The following is a 20971-nucleotide window of genomic DNA, read 5'->3' on the forward strand; positions in this document are numbered from 1 at the left end:
CAAACCTCGTCAAACCAAAGAGATTATATATACTATAAATGACTACAAGTAAAGAAGTCAATCCCGACCACCCTGATCGAACGGCTTCGAGCTGTCGTCGAGTTAGTGCAGAAGACACCCAGGAGTCACTTCATAAACGCCGTCTGTCTGACAATGATATTACAAATCTTGCCGTTATAGACGGGAATGCAATGCAGGCCTCAAGTCGGTCAAGATAATGTTTACATCCTTTGGGCAAACCCAGACGAATAGCCCCATCAGTCCCAGACTACGCTCATGGTATCAGCACGAATAACTACAGTCTAATTTTTATTATTTGAGCGATAAACCCATATTTCCAAGAAATTGGAAGTACAACAAGCTTCTAACTGGGTATACATACCATAGGCGTCCAGGAGAGCTCCCGTCCTGCCAATCATGATGCGGCAGCGAGGAATACCGGTAAAGGCAACTGTGCTGGCGACTGCCGTAGCCCCTGACGGGTCAAAAACCCCGCTTTCCTTGCGCCGTTCTATTTTAAATGCTCAGCCGAATCAAATCAGGCAACAGTCATGGGGTACAAATACCTGTCCTCCATACCAAGTTGACATTCATCGTCGGTCAAGAAACAACACCATCAACATTTGTCTCTTTAGTGCCCTCACATAATGGCTCGTACCAAACAAACCGCGAAGCACTTTGACAAAAGGTTAATAACGTGGACGCGATTTCACCTACCACGAGAGCAAGAGTGGCCGACGTGGTCTGTAGACCACGCTGATGTCCATGTAGGCCCACTTGCGGGCGTAGAAGGTCGGTGGAAAGTATCACTGGGAAGGATGGTCGAAAAACCTGAACAGGCTGTCTACATCATTGGTAAGTTTCATCTACATCAAAAGTGGATTGCATAATTCCTGACTGGCTTTGTTGTATAATTACGTAGAATGGGCTACGCTGGATGACTTGAAGAACTTCCAGTCCTCTCCTGCCTGCGCAGAATTTCTGCAGAATCTCCCCGAACACGACAACTCACAAGACTCTATTGAGTCCGGCTCAGCACTGAGGCACCTAACCTTGGACGGTTCTACCTCCTTTTCACCGCTGGCGCCGTCGCGCTTCCTCACTTTTAAACATGTCACTGAGGCTGTGACATCAGAGGTGGAGGGCCGTGTGACCTTGACCGCTTTCTTGGTACCGCGCAAAGTCGACAACGTGACGCGGATGTGGAAGGAAAACTTCCAAAGCGTGTTTGGCAACTTCATCCCTCGCGGCTCTGAGTTTATAACATGGCATCATAATTTCTGGTTTAAATTTTTATCTGTGTGGTTATGGGTGCTTATAGAAGACCAGTGGGTGGAAAATGAATTTGGGAAGCTGCAGCAGACGCAGGAAGATGGACAAGGTCGGACAGTCTTCTGTCATTTTCACCTCTGGCCATGTAAGTTTGGTGCCACTCCGGAACACGAAGAGGCATCAGCGGCAGACCCCCAGGCGAATGAGTCGTGGACTCACGCTATAGCGCGGGTGATGCCTCCGGCTACGGCCTGGGAACAGGAGCGTTGGGACATTCGGGAAGTGCCGCGGTTTTATCCTCCCAAGCCCGAAATGGATCCAGAGGAGCTGGAGTATCAACAAGAGAAACTAAGACGATTGGAGAAGTATCTTCAATTGCATAGCTTCGAAGTCGGTGAAAGGTCGAAATGACGCGATGGCTGGAACACCAAAGGACGGAAAGTGGTGGTATTTTACCGATGAAGTGTCCATCATGGTGGAAATAACGCATGATTCAAGAGCGACTGACTCCTAAAGGGCTTAATCTATCTTGGGACTCGATAAAGAGGCTCCTTGATCGATGGCATTTCTGGGTGCTGGTTCCGTGTAACCTCTTGTGGCTTATGGGTTACGAAAGCAATATTACTGGGAGCCCGACTCTATGGCTAGAAAGCGACGACAACTACTCGGTATTTAGCCTTGACAACTTTACGGTAGGTGTGAAGTATCGAAATACTTGGTGGCGAGTAACTGACTCAATTCTCTAGGCCATCAGCCCAAGTCTCGACATCCTTTTTATTATTTGGTTTTCTTGGACTGTTAACAAGAGTGGTCGAAAGACGAATCATTTCATTGATTGCGGGTGTAAGTCTAGATCACCTTGTTTCTAAGTTCGCTTGGATCTTTTTCGGTCAGACATCATTTAGCTCCAATGGTTCGCTGTAGCAATTAGCTATCTTGAAGTATCGCTATCCCGATAAAATGCAACATTGCAAACCTCACATGTGCTGCAGATGCGGGGGAGTGAGCCTTTGTTGTCAGCTCTATACTCGCGATTAATACAGCCTTTGCAACCTGGATTCCGATCTTGGTTTTCTCGACTCTTCATGCTGCCCGATCTCTTAAAGGACAAATCATGGAAACTGTTATGCAGGTCACGTATGTTGCTAGACATGTTTCGTTGTTTGGCACTTAACTCAGGAACGAGAACCAAGAACAGGCGACTATGATAAAGAGACTAGAACACAGAGAAAGATTATCTGTGTTAGAATTGTAGATTTTTGTTTTCCCCGTTATCGGCCTCGGAAGCTCTCGGAGAGTCACCGACCCATTTCCTGAATGAAGGTGAGGGGGTGATGTCAAGAGAAATGATCAAATGCGAATGCAGGGTGCAGTAAATGGCGTGCTAGTTACCCAATCGGTTTGACAGCACATCCGAGGATTTGCATCGTTATCAATTGCGCAATCGCCTCAGAATGAAGTCGTTTTTGAAGGATGAATCACGCAAGTCCTATTATGCCGGTAATTGGGTTGGGCGGGCCCATCTAGTTGTGGTGTGACTGCTCAGATATGGGTCACAACGCATCGCGATAAGAGCGCCATGCATGACTGGTATGGTATCAGTTCCGATGAACTCAAACAAAGAGAAAATGGACATAATCTTATTCATGTATTAGGTGCACATACATATCGTGATCATAAGAGAGAGCTTGTAACAACGAAAAGTCGCGTTAACCTGGAGCGTCGTGTTGCTTCACATTTCTATCTGGCTTTTGTAACTTGAAGGGATTTACAAACATGGCTCCAGATTCTCCCTTACCAAAGACGGAAGCAACTTCTATCGACATTCTCTTGGGAAAAGTCGATGGTGAGAGAAAATATGGATATACTCAAGAAGGCAATAAGAAACGTGTCCTACTCAATGCGTTTGATATGGCTGGTGTGGGGCATATATCGTGAGTCTCCTTGTCGGAAAGCTTTTTCTCAGTTACTCAGACCAGAGAAGCATAGGACAGTGGCAAAATCCCGAAGACAAGAGTTCCGAAAAGAATCGACTGCCCTATTGGATTGAACTGGCGCAGTTACTGGAACGTGGAAAGTTCAATGCCCTTTTCCTTGGTAAGTCATATTTTGCGTCTTTCTTCCATTTCACTTGAAAAGGGATTTAGACTAACAGCGTGGCAGCTGATAACTTTGGCAGCCATGACGTTTATCAAAAAAGTCATGCGCCGGCCATCCGTTCAGGAACACAGTGGCCCCTATGGGATCCCTTCGTTGTGAGTTGAGTCTACGTTTCCTACACCATAGCTTCCTGAATAACATCTTTATTAGTTCATATCTGCAATGGCGGCTGTAACGAAAAGTTTGGCATTTGGAGTTACAGCTTGTACTACGTTTGAACCGCCTTTCATTTTGGCAAAAAGATTTTCGACTCTGGACCACGTTACCAACGGTAGAATTGCCTGGGTATGTCCATATGATCGGATACAATGATCGTATTTCCGCAAGTGTTTATTCAGCTAACCCAGAATGTTGGCAGAATATCGTAACATCCTGGAGTGATAACGCTGCGCGTGCCATGGGTCTAGAGAAATTGCCTGAGCACGATCTGCGCTATGACATGGCTGATGACTACTTGAACTTGGTGTACAAGTGAGTTTTGGTTAGAGGATTTTATTTTTTGGGGCAATTCTAACTTTCTCCGTAGGCTATGGGAAGGCTCATGGGCTGATGACGCTGTTGTCAAAGACCCAACAACATCTACATTTACTGACCCGACCAAAGTCCGCAAGATCATACACGAAGGCCCATTCTTCAAATCTCAAAGCGCCCACCAAGTGGATCCTAGCCCACAGAGAACTCCGTTACTCTTCCAGGCTGGTATGTCTCCAGCCGGATCAGCTTTTGCGTCCAAACATGCCGAATGCATCTTCATTGGCGGGAGTAATCCGGCTTTTCTTGCCAACAAAATCAAAAAGACTAGGGAGCTTGCTGCCTCTCAAGGCCGAGACCCTTACGACATCAAATTCTTCACCCAATTCACACCGATTCTTGGAGCAACTGATGAAGAGGCCCAAGAGAAGTATGAAAGATACAAAAAGTATGCCATTGGAGACGGAGGACTTGCGCTTCTTGGTGGCATCTCAGGCATAGACGTCAGTGAATTTCCGCCGGATGAAGAGTTTCCCACATCGCCGGACCACCCCCTCATGGCGAAACTTACGCCACAGCAACGCGAGCGTCTACTTTCCCGACCACAGGGATACGAAAAGTGGACGCCGCGTATACTAGCTGAGTTCCAATCCATCGGTGGGAGTGGAAACTTCAAAGTTGGAAGTGGAAAGACAGTGGCTGATGAGATGGAAAAATGGATTACAGTTGCTGATGTGGACGGGTTTAATATTGGTCACGTCGTTGTTCCTGGTGCATGGGCTGATGTAATTCAGTATCTTATTCCTGAGCTCGAAGCTAGGGGTTGGCTGGGTAATGGAGATTACGCCGTGCCCGGAGGTACTGCAAGAGAGAATTTCTACGCAACGCCTGGTGACTCGAAACTCAGAGCTACGCACCCTGGTTCCAAGTACAAGTTCGAAGCCTTTGAGAAAAGTGTCTAGACTTTTAGAAATAGCATCTAATTGCTTCCTTTTCTTCTTCGTCTTGCCCGTGGCTGCCATTTACCAACGCTAGCCATTGACGATGAAACTGCATTAGGCTGAGTTCAGCTACTCAACATATCAATATATAAATCACAGAGACATTCATATCTTCTATTTTGAGACATGGAAATCAATAAAATATCAGTCTGAGAATAGAAATTCGGCGGTGGAGCGCTACAAGCTATCGTTACCCGTCAAGTGCCTGAACTACCTGCGCCCAGTCAGTGTCCCTGTAAGCACCAGGAACGCTGTGTCCGTCAAAGAGGCTGGCAAGAACAACACGGTCTGACTGCTCGCCTTTCCAAGGCTGCCTTCCATGTTGGGAAATAATGTTGTCGTACACCAAAACATCTCCTCGTTGCCACTTATGGAGTACTCGGATCTCGTCCGTTATCTTCGCCAAGTGTTCTAGGTATTCCTCGGGAATAGGAGTGCCGTCGCCGTATAACTGCTTGGTGACCTCCTTCCTCGACCCATTCCCTCCTTGTGAATTCTTCCAGTATGCAGCCAGTCCAGTGAAGAGTGTCGGAAGATTCGTTCCTGGCTGGGTTCGGATTGCAGGCAACTTATGTGTCAGAACAACCCCGTTTTCTATCCACTCCCAAGTCGTATGGGCACCCCGGTTATATCTTGCAATTTGAGCCTCAATCTTGACACGCTTTGTTTCTTCGTCATCATCATCCAAGAACTCTTTTCCAAACGCTTGTCGTAGTGTTGACCCGCCAGCATACTGTTTGTCGAACTTGTAGGTGACTTTGCTCAAAATGCCTTTCTGGGCAAGTTCCTCGATGAACTCGGGTATTTCCGCCTTTGCACGTTGGAAAAGCTCCAGAGACGAAGAGATTGGAGTTTCTCCTCCTTCGGCAGGTGCTTTGTGGTTGTAGAAGAAGATATACTCTGGGGCATGTGGGACCTGGGGGGACTCGTTGTGGTTATAAATCAAGACTTCCTTAGGACTTTCATTTGCAGGTGCCACGTTGGGTGCCAGCAATGGTCTTTCAACGACAATTCCAATGATTTCGTGCGGTGTATACCCGAAAGCATGAGCGAATCTGCTAAATTCCTCGGCATTATGTATGGGCAGGTTCCTGAAAAGAAGTGTTCCGTGAACGGCCAGCTTCTTGGTAAGCAGCCCGTCTTGAGCTTGAAGGGATTTGATTGTCTCTATGACCTTATCTAATTGAATGTCATTGTCGTGGCTTGAAGGTCTTAAAGCCAACGGTGTCACAGTGCCATTGGGATGGGGAGCGCCGAGAAGTCGCTGGTTTGTCTCTGGAAGATCGAAAGATTCAAACGCGACAGACGAAGAACTGTCATTCAGTTTGAGATCGACTGGCTTGTTGAACAATACCGACGTGGCCATAATGAGGGATTGCTGAAGGAATTCTCTTAAGCTGAAGTATATGGACGCTTCACTGCTTGAAATCCGAGTGAATTATCGTTACTGAGTGGTCGAATGCAAAATGGACGGATTTCCAGTGAATGATATAAATCGATAATTGAAAGCAGATGTGAAAGCTCGGGCTGATTCTCAATCTATATATACTGCAGCGTCCGAATGTATATCCTGCCTTCCAAGCTAAAATCACGCTATTCCCGATTTCTCGATAAACTGTTGGAGCATATGGTATGACGCAAGAGATCATCAGCGAGGCTCCTAATCTAATCAACTACCTGTGAGACTGCTGCCAGTTTAATTGCGATTGGGTTTGGAATCCACGTTTTAGCAAAGTCCTATTGTCTCAAATGTGATCGTCACGCTGCAAACACGTATCAACATTTCGAAGATTGACCCCTTATTGCAGCATCTACTGAATATCCAGCTGCTGATAGGGAAGATATCCCGCTGCGGGGTTCGGTCTGTCGGCTGGAATGATACTGCACGGGCTGCAGATTCACGGGGAGGGGGGCCAATGACTGCCGCAACTCGGGGCTTCAAGCCGGATCACGTCATTTATGCCGGGCTGACGCGAGGCGTACAAGCATTCTTTCCGTGCCTTTAGTGATCATGTATCATGTTTTCAAGCAGCGATAAGGAGCTCCTTGATGGTGCAGTATTTTGTTAATGTTACGTGCTCCTCAATAATTGCCGTAATGGTCGCTGAAGAGAGATTCTTATCTATCGACTGTCAGTCCGCCTTTACAACATTTTGCATTTTCGCTCGCTTCATCGTAAATCAAATCTTCATTTCACCTTTTTAAAAATTAGAACAAACAGCTGCCTGCCATGTCTCTTGAGCCATCGACTAAGCAGAGAGGAGTTGTCGACTCGGATGATAATCCAGAAACATTGGCTCAGCCTACACTCACCGAGACAGAAAATGATTCATCTTCTCGCTATTCAAAAATACCGTTCTTTAGAAGTACTCTGTTCCAGATTCTAACTGTCGGCCTTTGTGCCTTCTGTGCCCCGGGGATATGGAGTGCAATGAACGGACTCGGGGTTGGTGGGTCGCAGAGCCCAGACTTGGTCAACGCCGCCAATGCTCTTCTTTACGCCTTTATGACGCTGACCTGTTTTGCCGGACCTTTCTTAACCAACCTGATTGGTTTCCGATGGACGCTTGCGGTGGGCGCGCTTGGCTATCCCTTATACGCCGCCGGCCTTTATGTCAATAATCGAACCGGCGCGACATGGTTCGTCTATGTTGGTTCCGTAGCCTGCGGTATCAGTGCCGGTTTCTTCTGGAGTGTCGAAGGCGCAATCGCCACGGGTTATCCAGAACAACACAAAAGGGGTCGTTATGTTGCTGTTTGGTTTTCCTTCCGAAACTTTGGAAATATCATCGGAGGTGCCATCTCCCTGGCGCTCAACCACAAGGTCAACCAAAGAGGGAAAGTTGGGTACGAGACGTATCTTGGCTTCATCGCCATTCAGTGTTTGGGTTTCTTCTTTGGGCTGCTGCTCTCCAACCCCGAGAAGGTTCGCCGGGACGACGGAACAAGGATTGAAGCGCCGAGAGGGATTCACTGGAGGACGGAGGTGAAGGAGATGTGGAAGCTGCTCAAGAGTCGGTCGATCCTTCTACTAACACCACTCTTCTGGTATTTTGGCTGGATACAGGCGTACCCTGGAACTTATTTGGCGACATACTTCAGCGTACGATCTAGAGCGCTAGGCAGCTTTATGTCGGCCGTTGTGGGCACCTTCGCAACGTGGCTTGGTGGATCTCTCGTGGACCTGCCTTGGGCCAAGAATCGCCAAACAAGGGCCATCGCCACCTACGCTCTCATTTCCTTTCTAAATAGCGCGACGTGGATATGGGCTGTCATTATCCAAAATGAGTATCGATTCACGCTGCCCCTTTTGGATTGGGCCAGTCAAAGCGAGTTTGGACGCGGCTTTGGCGTCTATATGCTGGAGAGAGCCTCGCTGGGCATGATTGAGAATTTCATCTACTGGGCCATCGGTAACCTTTCAGATTCTCCGGGCGACCAGATTCGCTATAGCTCTTTACTTCGTGGCATTGAGACGGCCGCGGTGGCTGTTGGCTTCGGAGTACAAGCTGTGCCAACTGCCCTCATTGCTACCGCAAGCATCAATCTTGGACTATGGGTAATTGCCCTTCCTTTCAGCTACTTTGCCACTCTTCAAGTTGTGAGAAAATTCGAGGAGCAGGATCGGAAGCAGGAGGAGACAGAGACAGGAACCCAATAAGCTTTAATCATGCTTCATCTGTCTACGGCATTGTATATTTAGATGCTGATATTCCTCAGATGATCTATTCAAAAATATTCAATAGAACATAATTACTACTGACGCTAACGCCCTTGATGGTTCAGAGGTAGTGGCCCCATTAAATTCAATCGGTAGCTACGCGTATCCGTTGTTCACATGCCTCGACAAGATTCGTTACTACGCAATCTTCATTGGTGCCTATGCGCCTTTTCTATTTCAAGTTTTACCTGATAACTCTGGCTGCAGATATTATCCCCTCTATCATGCCTTGACACCACCATACGTCAGCCATACGCTGTGCCCTATCAGTTCGCGGTGCGTCACACGATTACTTAGTTGCCCTGTTTGTAGTTGACTTGCCCCTTTTTATTCGAAAAGGCAAGTCGTCAGGTCGGCTCTCGTTATCAGCCACACTTTGGCTTGCTATTTTAGACCAGCAGCCATGTATTACCGCACTAAAACTTGTGCTACGATCTAACTAGGAAGCTTTCCATTCTCAGACATCCAGGATTAGCAAGTGTCAATAGTGCTAGGTCAATCATTAAACGCGGGGGATGCGGGGATATGCGGGGTGACACTGCATCACCGTCACACTTTGGTCTGGACCATTCATGGGTCACAGGGTCCGTTGGGGAAGGGGAGGAAGACTACAAAAGAGGCAATTTTGGAATATTTTGGGAATAACGTCCGGGGGTAGATTCGATGAGAGAGTGCTTGACAAAATCTCCAGCCTGTCCACGATTCTCACTAGTGCTAGGGATGCCGCTTGAGCCGCTGGGGCTCAAACCGCCGAATGTATGCTCGATTTGAACAGAGGCCAAATTTTTTGAATGGTAAAATACTTCTATTTTATCACTCGCTCTTTCATCCTTCCAAGTTATGGCTCCTAGCTTGCTAGTGTAGAATTATCAAGCTCATTATCTTTCTCATCCTGTTCATCGGAGATCTTGACACCAGGAGTGTAATCAGAAATTCAGCATGTACGCCTTACTTGTCTCCTTGGCGGCTTTCATTTTCTTTTTCCTCTACTTCGTTGCCTATCCTTTAGTAGAGTACTTCAGAGACCCGAAAAGGCTCCGCCGCTTTCCTACCTTCAAGCCTTTGGCAGGTATCACCAACTTGGTTTTCATGCGAGAAGCTTCACTAGGCTTCCGGTCCAAGACTCTTTATGAGAAACACAAAGAGAATCCTGTTCTTCGTATTGGACCCGATTCGCTCTCGTACGGCACTGTCGACGCCATCAAGGACATATACGGTCATGGCAGCAAGTGTCTCAAGGGTGAATTCTATGAGACCCTAGCAGGGACCCATTTCCACCTGGCCGACGTCGTCGATAAGAGCGAGCATGCCCGCAAGCGCAAGGTCCTTTCGGCGGCATATGCCTTAAAGAACCTTGAGAACTGGGAGCACAAGGTGGCTGATAAGACGGAGCGGTTCATCCGCGGTTGCGACAGGGCTTGTACCCAGCCTCTGGAGAAGGGTTTGCATCCCGAAGCAGCCGACCTCACCTTCGACTATCGCGCTTGGACAAACTTCTTTACCCTCGACGCAATCGCTGACATTGGCTTGTCCGAGAAATTGGGTTTCTTGGACCAGGGCCACGATCTTGTCCGCGCTGAGCGACTGGACGGCTCTCTTCACGAGGTCAGCTTTCGCCCATGTCTTCACTCCACAGCCCTCGCTCAGTCTATCACCGTCTGGGCCAAGGAATGGTACAAGTTCAATCATCGGTTGACTTCCCTGGTCTCGCCGACCTTCCGGCGTTGGTGGAAGCTGAACGAGGGTTGGAACGACATCGTGTACCACCGTGCAACACAGCGCCTAAAGCGGTACCAGGCTGGTGAGAAGCTTTCAGACTTCTTCCAGTCTTTGATGGAGGACAAAAACGGCGACCCTCACGGCCTCGAATGGGGTGAGATCGTGGCCGAAGTGTCCATAATGATGAATGCCGGCTCGGATACAACTGCTATTGCCATGAATAATGTCATGTACTGGCTGTTGAAGAACCCGAGATGTATGAGCAAAGTGCGCAAGGAAATCGACTCGGTACTGGATGTGGATGAAGTTGTGGCACCTTACGACAAGGTCAAGCATTTGCCTTATCTACGAGCGTGTCTCGACGAGTCCCTTCGCATCGTGCCGCCAACAACTTTCGGCCTTCCGCGACGCACACCCCCCGAGGGGGCCTATATCCTAGGAGATTTCATCCCTGGTAATACAACGGTTTCCATGTCAGCCTACGTCGTTCACAGAGACCCTCGTGTTTTTCCGGATCCCGAGTCTTACATCCCCGAGCGTTGGCTCGGTGAGAAAGGCAAAGAACTGCAGCCTTACTTTGTCAGCTTCAGCGCGGGCGCAAGGGGATGCATTGGGAGGAACATCAGCTACTTGGAACAAACGGTTCTTCTGGCGAGTGTTCTACATCGTTATGAATTTGCTCTGCCCTACCCCGAGTGGGAACCGGAGAGGCGGGAGGCGATGAATTGCATGCCAGCCCCGATGCCTCTAAAAGTATGGCGTAGGGCTCAGGAACAAGAAGTTGTCTGAATGAGTTCGGCGATGAGCCTCAGGGGTTTAGCAGGTGGACGGCTGGAAGAATTAGTATTCACTTAGGAACGATCGATGTATTTAGCGGTTGTTCGTTAATTTTGCTGGTTTTAAAGCAAGGGTCAATGCAGAATATCTTCAATTCGAATAGTATGTCCAGGGTATATCATGTCCAAAATCATCCTAAATATCGTAAAAATCAGTCCACCGTTCCTACTCGTGTACGGGCGTTCAACATGCCTGCAATGGGCATTCCAGGGGGTGAAGGTGAATCTTCCCAACCCCATGCTTCCCGAAGTTGGATTTGCCTAATAGATATTGATTAGTAGGTATCGGAGTTTTGAACGGCCGTCACCCTTACGCTGCATGTGTTGGCCATCCTAGCCGTCTGTCGGTTTTAACGAGGATTCTGTACAACTCCTCTTGTTCTTTTCGGTCGGTGAATCGATCGCCTGCCATCGCTATTGACAAACACGCGTTTCTAGTTTTTATCAGTTGGGTTCTCTTGGTCAACGAGGATACATAACATTCGAAAAGAGCTCACACATAAGCTGGCGGTGTTCGCTCATTCGCCTGCAGGCGGCAAAGAGTATGGTCAGCTTTAAATCTCCCAAAATGTTAAAAAAGAATAGCGACGCACCACTGCGAGGCCACAAATAACTCTAACGGTTTGCTTGAGCTCCTCTTCCATCGCTCTGAAGGGACTGCCGAGTCTTGCAACTTTTGGGTTGTGGGCGATCAGCAACATCCGGGAAAGGTAGTAATGCTGCAAGCCAGTCACGGCAGCGTCGGTGATATACTGCTCCTCGGGTAGAAAACCCGGTTCAGGGTTCGCCCACATGGCCTCAAAATACCATGGTTTGTCTTTCCACCAATCGTCAAGGTCTTGTTTCAATTGTTCGTAGCTTCTTCCGTGGTGATTTTCCTGGCCGTAGCAGTGACTGAGACACATTGCACAAATGCCGACCGCTATGTTGGCATAGGTACAATCCACAGAGTTTTCGTCATTCTCGGCACGCTCCTGAAGCTTTCGTATGCTCGGGAAGAAATTAGGATGGACGGACCGACTATGTACGAAGGCCATGTATATCTCTTGTCTCAGTGCAAGCCAGAACGCGGAGAGTCGTAGGCTGCTGAAATCTGCCGCATTTTCTTGAGCAGCAAGCAAAATTCTCGTTCCCATCAAATGGGACTCGAGATTCATGGATCCGATGTCTACTTCCTCTGTGAAGCGAAGAATCACGACAGCAGCGAGAAGGTTGTCGTCAACTACAGCCGTCGAGGACGATAGTGCAGGGATCAGTGACCGGAGGCACCTTTGATGATATCGATCTGCAATAACAGCATCGACGCCAATCGTCCTATTCAAACGCTTCGCCGCGGCGGAAAACATTGCGTTCAACAACGTTGGGCAGTAAACCGCCCTTTTAGGCACAACCTTGGCAAAGTGTCTATCACTATCGCACATGTCGAAGAGAGGGGCGAGTTTATCAACGAAATAGCGGTATAGGAAAGCTTCCTGGCGGTCTCGAAGAGGCCAAAGTGGACTATCCACGTAGGTTCGATCTTGAGGGACTATTTTGTCGTCCAGTTGCGGATCTATGGCTTCGAGGGCGAGATGAATATTGGGAAAGTCGAGAGTAATGTCGTTTCCGAGATCCGGGTGATCCCACGGCATTGAGGTCGTGTCGGTAAGAGTGCTCGAGCCAGATGTTTCATCGCAATTGGGTATTTTCGGGGAGTGCAATATAGGTTCTGAGGTTGTTGAATTGTCATCTGGTCTCGGTCCCAATCGTCGACGTTTACTGTTTCCATTTGAGCTAGGCAAATCATCTTGCGACGCTTGGGGCTTCTGATGCGAAGTTCGGGATATTGGGGATGAAGTGGCAGACAGCAAAGCTAGGTAATCCGGCGGATATTCAAGCCGTCGTGGAGCCTCTGAATAGGCATGGGTTGTGTCGTTGCCGTCGCCGAGTCCTCCGAAGCCCGAAGCATGGATGTTAACTATATCTTCCGTCTCGTCAACAAAGCTGAATGATCGGTTCGTCGTCCGGACCCAGGTTTGGTTCTTGGCGTAGCTGTATTCGCTCCTAGCGGACCCTGAGCCCTTTTCCGGCTGAATACTGTACAGAAATGATGTTACTTTTAGCGCCGAAGCTCTTCCAATGTGGGATAGCAGATGACGATGATTACAAACCTAGGGTTCAACGTGTGCCTGAAGCGGACATTGTAGCCACGGGTACATTCTAATCCAGACTTGCCGCAATTGGAGCATATTGGACGCGCCGAATCACCTACCTTTGGTCAATAAGAGAGAAGAAGACCAGACGAGTTACTGTTGATACCGCCAAACGGGGACCTAGGACCCCTGGCTGTCCATGCTGTTGGGTCTCGGGCTAAGGGTACTGGTGGCACTTACATTTGAGATGCCTAATACACGGGACCAATTATACCGTCAGATAACGTATTCGCAGTGCACAAATAAGCAAGTTTAAGCAACGTGGGGAGGCTGCCAAGGGCGAAAATGCAGGGCGTATGTTCGCAGAGAATCCAATCCCACCGGGTGGACCACCCTCCTTACTCACCTCAATCTGCATATCTACAAAGATGCATGTCAGCAAACAGTAACTGGAGGCGAAAGGGTCTCGGACGGCTATATCGGGAAACTATGTGCGTCACACTAGGTGAAGATGGAGATGTTCGCCGTCTGAGGGTCGAACCGAGATGGCAACATGGTAGAGATACGGCCAGGTAAGGAAAGACTCACATTGCACGGATTCGTCCGGGTCCGACTTCGTTCCATGTTCCGGACCCGCTTGGTGTTGGATGCATCAAGCATTGGTTATATGCGCCGATTTACGCCGATTTGGAGGGAATGGCGAATAACGAAAACCGATGGGCAGGTATTTACTTGGCGGCGATGTGGCACTCACGGGCAATGAATAAGACAAATGCGTGGTGTGTAATGATGTGGAGGCTACGCGACAGACAGCGATGCAGTCGTCGGGTGTTCTGGTAACTTGCAAAATGGCGAATAAATGGACCCGGCCCAAGCGGGAAAGTCTAGTTGTGGAAAGAAAGGGAAAAAAACATGGGAGACAGGTGGATAAAAAGAGATCAAATAGGAAACAGGAGGAATGACAAAAAGTTGCCTGTTCGGATCTGAAGCGGTAACACTCCCCCCGCACGCCCTTGCACCCACCACTAACTCCACCGGCGCCAGTCTAACTTCCTGGCTCCTTTTCTTCATCTCCTAATTCTACACGTACACTAGTCCTGCCACTGCATCCTGACGAAGACATTAGCTCCGCGGGATTCCCCCCAGTCCAATGTACTGCCAAAGTCTGGGGAAATCTGGGGTAACTGGCTGAACCGGCTTGTCTGGACTGGATGCTTGGTGTCTGCCGACATGAGCGCTAGCCTTGCGTATTATTCCTTCTGCCATTGGCTCATGGGACCATTTCAGTCATTTTCTTTCCTTGGAAACCAGCCAACTGAGCCGACTGAGGTAACACATCTCGTGGGGTGCTCGCTGGGCTGTCGCCAGAAAACGCCACTTTTGGGCCTTGCAGTCAGAGTTATTATATTTGCTACATGACAAGCAGTCCGTGTCTTCAGCCGACGATATAAGGCCTCGTTTTACCCCAGGTATTCCCCAGATCTCCATCCACATCAGCTCTCCACCAAAGCTTATCATCTCAAGTTAACCTACGACTCTCCCGCCCTCTCACTTTCTCCATCCTCGCTTCGAATTACACTCTTTCTTCCCCGGCAGGAAGAATATTTATCTTTCCTAAAGGCATTACATTTGCTCCCACTCGCCACAATGGAAAAACAGGACAGCAAGAATATGACCCAGCACAAAGAGACTGTAGCCGATGGAGACTCTTCTGAGGTCCACTCCAGCCTTGACGACCTTGATTCCATCGAGCATACCAAGACGGGCAAGTTCTCTTGGATAGTATCCATCACGGCAGCTATTGGCGGTATGCTCTTCGGCTACGACACGGGCATCATCTCGGCTGTTTTGGTGTACATCCATCAGGACCTGGGACATACACTCAGCTCATCCGAGAGGGAGCTCATCACTTCTATCACGTCCGGCGGGGCTTTCATCGGTGCCATTTTCGCCGGAGCCACGGCGGACCGCTTTGGACGAAAGATCGCCATCTACGTCGGATGTTTTCTGTTCGCCGCTGGGGCCATCCTTCAAGCTGCGGCGTTCTCATTGGCCTTGATGACTGTAGGCCGCCTTGTTGTTGGCTTTGGCGTCGGGTCCGCCGCCATGATCATTCCAATGTAAGGAAGGTTCCATCATGCAACGTGAAACAGATGGCTAATTCATAATTAATAGGTACATTGCTGAGCTGTCGCCAGCAAAGTATCGCGGCCGAATGATTGGCCTGGACAACATGTGCATCACGGGCGGGCAACTAGTCAGCTACGGCGTTGGTGCTGGGTTCGCGCACGTTCAAGGAGGGTGGCGGTACATGGTGGGGGGCGGGGCCATCCCAGCCATTATCCTTGCCTGCATGCTGCCCTTCTGCCCCGAGTCGCCAAGACAACTGATATTTCACGGCAAGACCCAGGAGGCCGAGAGGGTTATCCGAAAGATCTTCCCTAACGGAACAGACGAACAAGTCCGGATGAAGGTTAGGCACATCACCATGCATGTCGAGGAGGCCAAGAACCTGAATGCCGGCAAGTCGCAGTGGTGGGTGCTGAAGCAGCTCTACGTTGTGCCTGCGAACCTCCGCGCCCTGATCGCTGCTTGCGGCCTCATGGCCATCTCTCAGCTGAGCGGCTTCAACTCGCTCATGTACTACTCACCGCTCATCTTCTCCCTCGTCGGCTTCGACAACCCCGTGGCCGTTGGAACCATTATTGCCGGCACCAACTTTATTTTCACCTTTGTCAATCTGATCCTGGTTGACCGTGTCGGGCGCCGCAGAATCTTACTCTGCACAGTACAGTTCATGGGCGTCTTTTTGGTCGTTGCCGCTGTCGCATTCAAGTGGATCCCAATCAACCACGACCTGTCGCTTGGAGAGGGTGCCACGGTTGGCCCTCCGGCCATCATCGTGCTCGTGAGCATGGTGTTCTTTGTGGCGTTCTATTCATCGGGCATTGGAAACACCGCCTGGCTCAGCAGCGAGTTCTTCCCGATGGAGGTGCGCGCTATGGGCACCATGATGCTGACCATGAGCTGCTGGGGGTCCAACATCATTGTCGCATCCACCTTTCTGACACAAATGGAGAACACCACGCCCTCTGGTGCGTTCGGCTTCTATGCGGCCATCTGTGTGCTCGGTTGGGTCTCGATATATTTTTGCTACCCGGAAGTCAAGAACATGACTCTCGAAGATATTCGCGAGATTTTCAGCCACGGGTTCGGCGTACAGCGCGCGAGAGAGTTCCAGAAGCAGATGAAGGCCGACCGCAATGCGGCATCGGCTTCGTTCGAGAACGCCAAGGTGTAGGGCTGAGAGGGTTTGAGAATTTAGGGTGTCAGTAGAAGGATGTCGGTTGCTGGGTTCCCCTGGGTTGTGGTGTTTGGGTTACGTTTAGACGGTGAACTGTAGAGCCCGAATGGTACGTGCTCTACCGGTATTATTAGTGGGGTAGCAGAATGTAGTGTAAAGACAATTGTCCACTTGCCGGTGCCGAGCCCCCAGCAATATCGGATGAAGTAAACCTGGTGTCAGTGCTTCCGGGGTGGGGGATGGTGAGGGACAAGTGTAATTTAATCAACGAGAATTTGTGCGATAGGTCTTCAAATTTGAACGCTATTTCAGGATGCAAATAAAGATTAGAAAATGTTCCAGATCTATTAATGAACTGCTAGTTAAATCCCCAATCCAAAGTGACGCTCAGAAGGAGTACGCGAATCCTAGTGCTGGTCCCCCACTATTCCGACGGCGGCTTATACCTACTGGGGCAGTAGTCATTGTCGGGCTGGGTCATCCGTGACCCCGAGGTTCATCTCTTGGCTCCGTGCCGGGCATTTGTGCCCACTGCGCTAGCTAATTTACTCTGCATGGTGCCGCACACAGGCGAGACTTGCCATTGTCGGCGGCTCCCCTCCCGAGAGACTTTCTTCTTTCTTCTTTCGTCTACTCCGTAGCTTGCTTAATTTTCTGGTGTACCTTCGTTATGCACATTATGTACGCAAGCCTAAGTGTATTAGGGAGTGCTGTGGTGTAGTCGTCACAGTAGAAACTCTTGGTAACCCTCATCAGCCAAGCCATTAACTCTCTCGAGGCCCAGTCTTTGCCGCCGTCAGCGTCACCCTTCACCTAGGGAGCTAATCCTCGCCAATGCTGCCATTGCTATCTATCCACCCAAATACAGCCCAGAAAAGGTCTAGGTGCTCGCAACATGTATTACCAATCCTTAATACTGTTGGGTATGCATAGCCATGAGAACTTTCGAAATTTCTTAGCTTTCCGCGCCACACACACTACCCGGGGCTACCCCTCCACAAAACGTTGAGCTATTTGGCTGTCCAATAAGCTTGTAAGGCATTCTGTCCCGCCGACAGCATCATTTAAGCCATCATCTACTATGCGACACTACCGGTAGAGCACTTGATGGTTCAAGGGCGTGTTCGTTGCGACTCGGCCATAATAACTGTGCAGACAGAGAACGTAGTCGAGGTAGTTGCTCTTAAGCATCTGGCTGCTGTGGACTACTTCGTACCCTAATTAGTGACGTGAATGCTGCCTGCCCGTTACCGGAGGTGGCTTCCGCTAGGGCAGAGAAATCACATCTTGTGTGACAATGATCTGATCCTGCCATTATTGGAAGTTTGGAAATTTGGATCAAAAATCTGCGATTCACTGGGCATCTCGTCACTATTCCTTGACAAGATTGCGTAAGTATTTTTTGGCATGTAAAACTTGAATACGAAAACGACCATATTGGCCTAGGGTTATTGTGGTTTACCAAACCTTGATGGTTTAGAAAGTATTAGCCATAAGAATCTTCGGCATGTGTTCCTGACCATCTGAAAAGACAACAGAGAAGGCCCCATGTCCAATGCTTTTATTGGTTGCTCTCCAAATTCGCCGGGAAGATGGGTCGAAAGAGCAGGGCTAGGGACACGGGCATCCGTAATTCTCGGACCGAATACGTAAATACGTAAATCCAGGCCCGGCCGGGGGTGCCGGCGATTTGCGACCGGGCTGGAGCCACTGGACCGACTATGAGTCGCGACTCAAGGTGAAGGTGGCTGCACTCTCGGTGAATAAGAGCTTATCTCGGTGTACACACCGCTGATAAGGCAGCCGCCCCACCTCCTGCACCCAAAAATTTGACCTGCAGACCAGCCTGGGAACTTTTCCCAGTCCACACCAAATCCCAGATCGGACGTGCTCTCATCAACACCAATTGCATCACCAGACACGCTACAACCATGGCCGGACCAGCAACCAAAAAGAGAACAAATGACGGCAGGCTCGCGCCTCCGTCAAAGAAGCAGAAGCGACAGGAGAAGAAGGTTGCCGAACCCGCCGCCGACGACGAGCAAGAATTCGACGCGGTGAACCTCCTGGATTCCGACGACGATGACATTCTCAACGCGGCCGTCGACGACGGCGCTGCCTCGGACGAGGAGAACTCCATGAGCTCCGGCGACGAGAAGCCGGCTCCCAAGAAGGCGACAAAACCCGCCACCAAGCCCAAGAAGAGCAGAGACGCCCCGGTCAACACCGATTCCGAGTCGGACTCAGAGGAGGATGATAGCGGCGACGACAACGACGGCGCGGCCCGCAAGACAAAGTCCAAGCGTAACGACCCTTCCGCTTTCTCGACGTCCATGAGCAAGATTCTTTCCACCAAGCTCTCCAACGCGAAACGAGCGGATCCCGTCTTGGCCCGCAGCGCCGAGGCGCACCAGTCGTCCAAGGCGGCTGTCGACCTGACTCTCGAGTCGAAGGCGCGGAAGCAAATGAGGCAACAGAAGAAGGAGGCACAGGAAAAGGGCCGCGTGCGCAACGTGCTGGTGGCGCCCGAGGCGGAGGCGGAGGGTACTTCAACGGGAGAGATGCTCGAGACGGAGCGGCGGCTGCGCAAGGTCGCGCAGAGGGGTGTCGTCAAGCTCTTCAACGCCGTGAGGGCGGCACAGGTCAAGGCCTCCGAGGCGGAGAAGAAGGCGCGCAAGGACGGCGTGGTGGGTGTCGTACGGAGGGAGGAGAAGATCAACGAGATGAGTAAGAAGGGATTCTTGGACCTGATCGCGTCCGGCGGCGGAGGATTGAAGAAGGGCGCGTTGGAGGAGGCGTAAGGAATTGCAGTCAGGGCCGGGTAAGGCCCGTCTTTTTCTCGTTCACCATCATTGTTCCGGATTATGTGCTTAGAGGAGTGATTTTATTTCCCTCCCATCGTCCTTTGATACCCGCCAATATCTAGCAAAGCCGAGCCGAGCCGATGTATCCCATCCGTGATGCCGCGCTTGATTCAAGAACAACCCCCTTTCTCCCGAGACCCCCTTCCTGACACGGAATATGTATAGTATAGTACAGATGATTAAATAATGTGGTATGCAACCGACGCCGCCGTGGATCCGCTTCTAGCTGAAGTCGCTGGCCTGGAGGTTCCGCGTCATCGACGGCAGCTTGACCTTGAGGCCGTCCAGCTCCTTCTTCATTGTCACCTGGCATCCCAGCCGACTTGTCTCGGTCAAGCCGAACGCCAGGTCGAGCATGTCGTTCTCGTCGTCTTCGGGCTCGGGCATCTTGTCGTAGTACGCCTCGTCTGCGACGATGATGTGGCACGTGGAGCAGGCGCAAGAGCCTCCGCATGCACCTAGTGTATACTGTCAGTCAATGGTGTCGTTGACGGATCATTGCGACGACATACCCTCCATCTCCAAGTCATTATCCTGCGCGACATCGAGAAGGTTGTCCCCTTCGCTGACAGCAATCTTGTGCTCGTCACCGTCCTTGTCTACAAAAGTCACCCACAGCCTACGGGAACTGTCAGAAAAAAGCGTCCGAGCGTATATGGGCCAAATTCCCTCACTCTTCACCAGCCTTGGGAGGGGTGATGTGGCCGTGAGACTTGAAGGCCGAGACCGAGAAGCTGCGCGCCGAGGGCCATTGGAGGTGTCTGGAAGCTAGGGATTGGGTCGGCCTGCTGGGAACCGTCGAACAGTGAATGCCTCGGGTCTGTCGCTGCAACGGGCGAGCTTGTCTGCATGCGCTGGCTGCCAATCGGCATAGGCTTGTGCTGAGAAATCTCGTGGAAGGCATGGTTGCTAGGTACGAGTCCGTTCTCGGCCGGGTTTTTTTTACTCTGGTGTAATCGAAGAAGTGCGCTACACGTTGGATGCAGGGGTGTCGGGAGCGGCTCGAAGGGCGTTATGAGTGGTTCGGAGAGAGGGGTACCATCCAGCAACAATCCAGGTGGCTCGCGGCGAGTGTTTGCTTGCTTGCTCTAAGGGTGGGTGGCACTTTGAGCAATGACCAAAAGTTGTTGGAAAGCTTCGATAAATGCGCATGGGGCTGTGGAGATGCATTGGATTCAGAGAAATTTCTATAGGCTCTCGCCCACCCGCGATAGCTCCGATGTGGCCCACTCTCTCGGGCTTATCGGCCGGCGATTTGCGATGTTCCGTCTCCGGGATCCTGCACATGCCGCCCAGGGGAAAGGCGAAGATGGCCCGGGCCCCATTGGGCAGATGGACCCTCCAGTGTGTGTGCCCCGAGCGCTTCGTACCGCCCAGTGTCGTGGTTTTTGTTAGGCCCCGCTAATCTTATCTCCGAGGTGTTTTCCATTTCATCATGCAAAATTGGGAGCAAAAGTGGAAAGCTCCCGAAATCATGCATCACGAGAGTTG

The 20971-nt window shown here is 50.3% G+C and overlaps 8 protein-coding genes across 8 annotated transcripts; 5 read left to right on the forward strand and 3 right to left on the reverse strand.

Moving 5' to 3' along the window:
* Window positions 1-3829: 3829 nt before the first annotated feature.
* Window positions 3830-4865, forward strand: EsH8_III_000121 (uncharacterized protein; the record flags this gene model as incomplete). Its single annotated transcript, XM_083261846.1, has 2 exons — window positions 3830-3903; window positions 3959-4865. 2 exons carry the CDS (start codon window positions 3830-3832, stop codon window positions 4863-4865), a joined length of 981 nt encoding a protein of 326 aa, XP_083122333.1.
* A 229-nt stretch (window positions 4866-5094) lies between these two features.
* On the reverse strand, window positions 5095-6270 carry EsH8_III_000122 (uncharacterized protein; the record flags this gene model as incomplete). Its single annotated transcript, XM_083261847.1, has 1 exon — window positions 5095-6270. The coding sequence occupies one exon, from the start codon at window positions 6268-6270 to the stop codon at window positions 5095-5097; it is 1176 nt and encodes a 391-aa protein (XP_083122334.1).
* A 1065-nt stretch (window positions 6271-7335) lies between these two features.
* EsH8_III_000123 (uncharacterized protein) lies at window positions 7336-8565 on the forward strand (the record flags this gene model as incomplete). The annotated part of the gene is made up of 1 exon (XM_083261848.1): window positions 7336-8565. One exon carries the CDS (start codon window positions 7336-7338, stop codon window positions 8563-8565), a length of 1230 nt encoding a protein of 409 aa, XP_083122335.1.
* Window positions 8566-9564: 999 nt separating this feature from the next.
* On the forward strand, window positions 9565-11133 carry EsH8_III_000124 (cytochrome P450; the record flags this gene model as incomplete). The annotated part of the gene is made up of 1 exon (XM_083261849.1): window positions 9565-11133. One exon carries the CDS (start codon window positions 9565-9567, stop codon window positions 11131-11133), a length of 1569 nt encoding a protein of 522 aa, XP_083122336.1.
* Window positions 11134-11332: 199 nt separating this feature from the next.
* On the reverse strand, window positions 11333-12811 carry EsH8_III_000125 (uncharacterized protein; the record flags this gene model as incomplete). The annotated part of the gene is made up of 4 exons (XM_083261850.1): window positions 11333-11441; window positions 11495-11614; window positions 11678-11706; window positions 11774-12811. 4 exons carry the CDS (start codon window positions 12809-12811, stop codon window positions 11333-11335), a joined length of 1296 nt encoding a protein of 431 aa, XP_083122337.1.
* A 2148-nt stretch (window positions 12812-14959) lies between these two features.
* EsH8_III_000126 (general substrate transporter) lies at window positions 14960-16613 on the forward strand (the record flags this gene model as incomplete). The annotated part of the gene is made up of 2 exons (XM_083261851.1): window positions 14960-15432; window positions 15488-16613. The coding sequence occupies 2 exons, from the start codon at window positions 14960-14962 to the stop codon at window positions 16611-16613; spliced, it is 1599 nt and encodes a 532-aa protein (XP_083122338.1).
* Window positions 16614-18547: 1934 nt separating this feature from the next.
* Window positions 18548-19417, forward strand: EsH8_III_000127 (Rrp15p-domain-containing protein; the record flags this gene model as incomplete). The annotated part of the gene is made up of 1 exon (XM_083261852.1): window positions 18548-19417. The coding sequence occupies one exon, from the start codon at window positions 18548-18550 to the stop codon at window positions 19415-19417; it is 870 nt and encodes a 289-aa protein (XP_083122339.1).
* Window positions 19418-19702: 285 nt separating this feature from the next.
* Window positions 19703-20384, reverse strand: EsH8_III_000128 (adrenodoxin; the record flags this gene model as incomplete). The annotated part of the gene is made up of 3 exons (XM_083261853.1): window positions 19703-19938; window positions 19993-20099; window positions 20155-20384. The coding sequence occupies 3 exons, from the start codon at window positions 20382-20384 to the stop codon at window positions 19703-19705; spliced, it is 573 nt and encodes a 190-aa protein (XP_083122340.1).
* Window positions 20385-20971: the final 587 nt, after the last annotated feature.

The sequence above is a fragment of the Colletotrichum jinshuiense genome, chromosome 3 (assembly GCF_051148585.1).
Source record: "Colletotrichum jinshuiense chromosome 3, complete sequence".
In the NCBI taxonomy this organism is placed as follows: domain Eukaryota; kingdom Fungi; phylum Ascomycota; class Sordariomycetes; order Glomerellales; family Glomerellaceae; genus Colletotrichum; species Colletotrichum jinshuiense.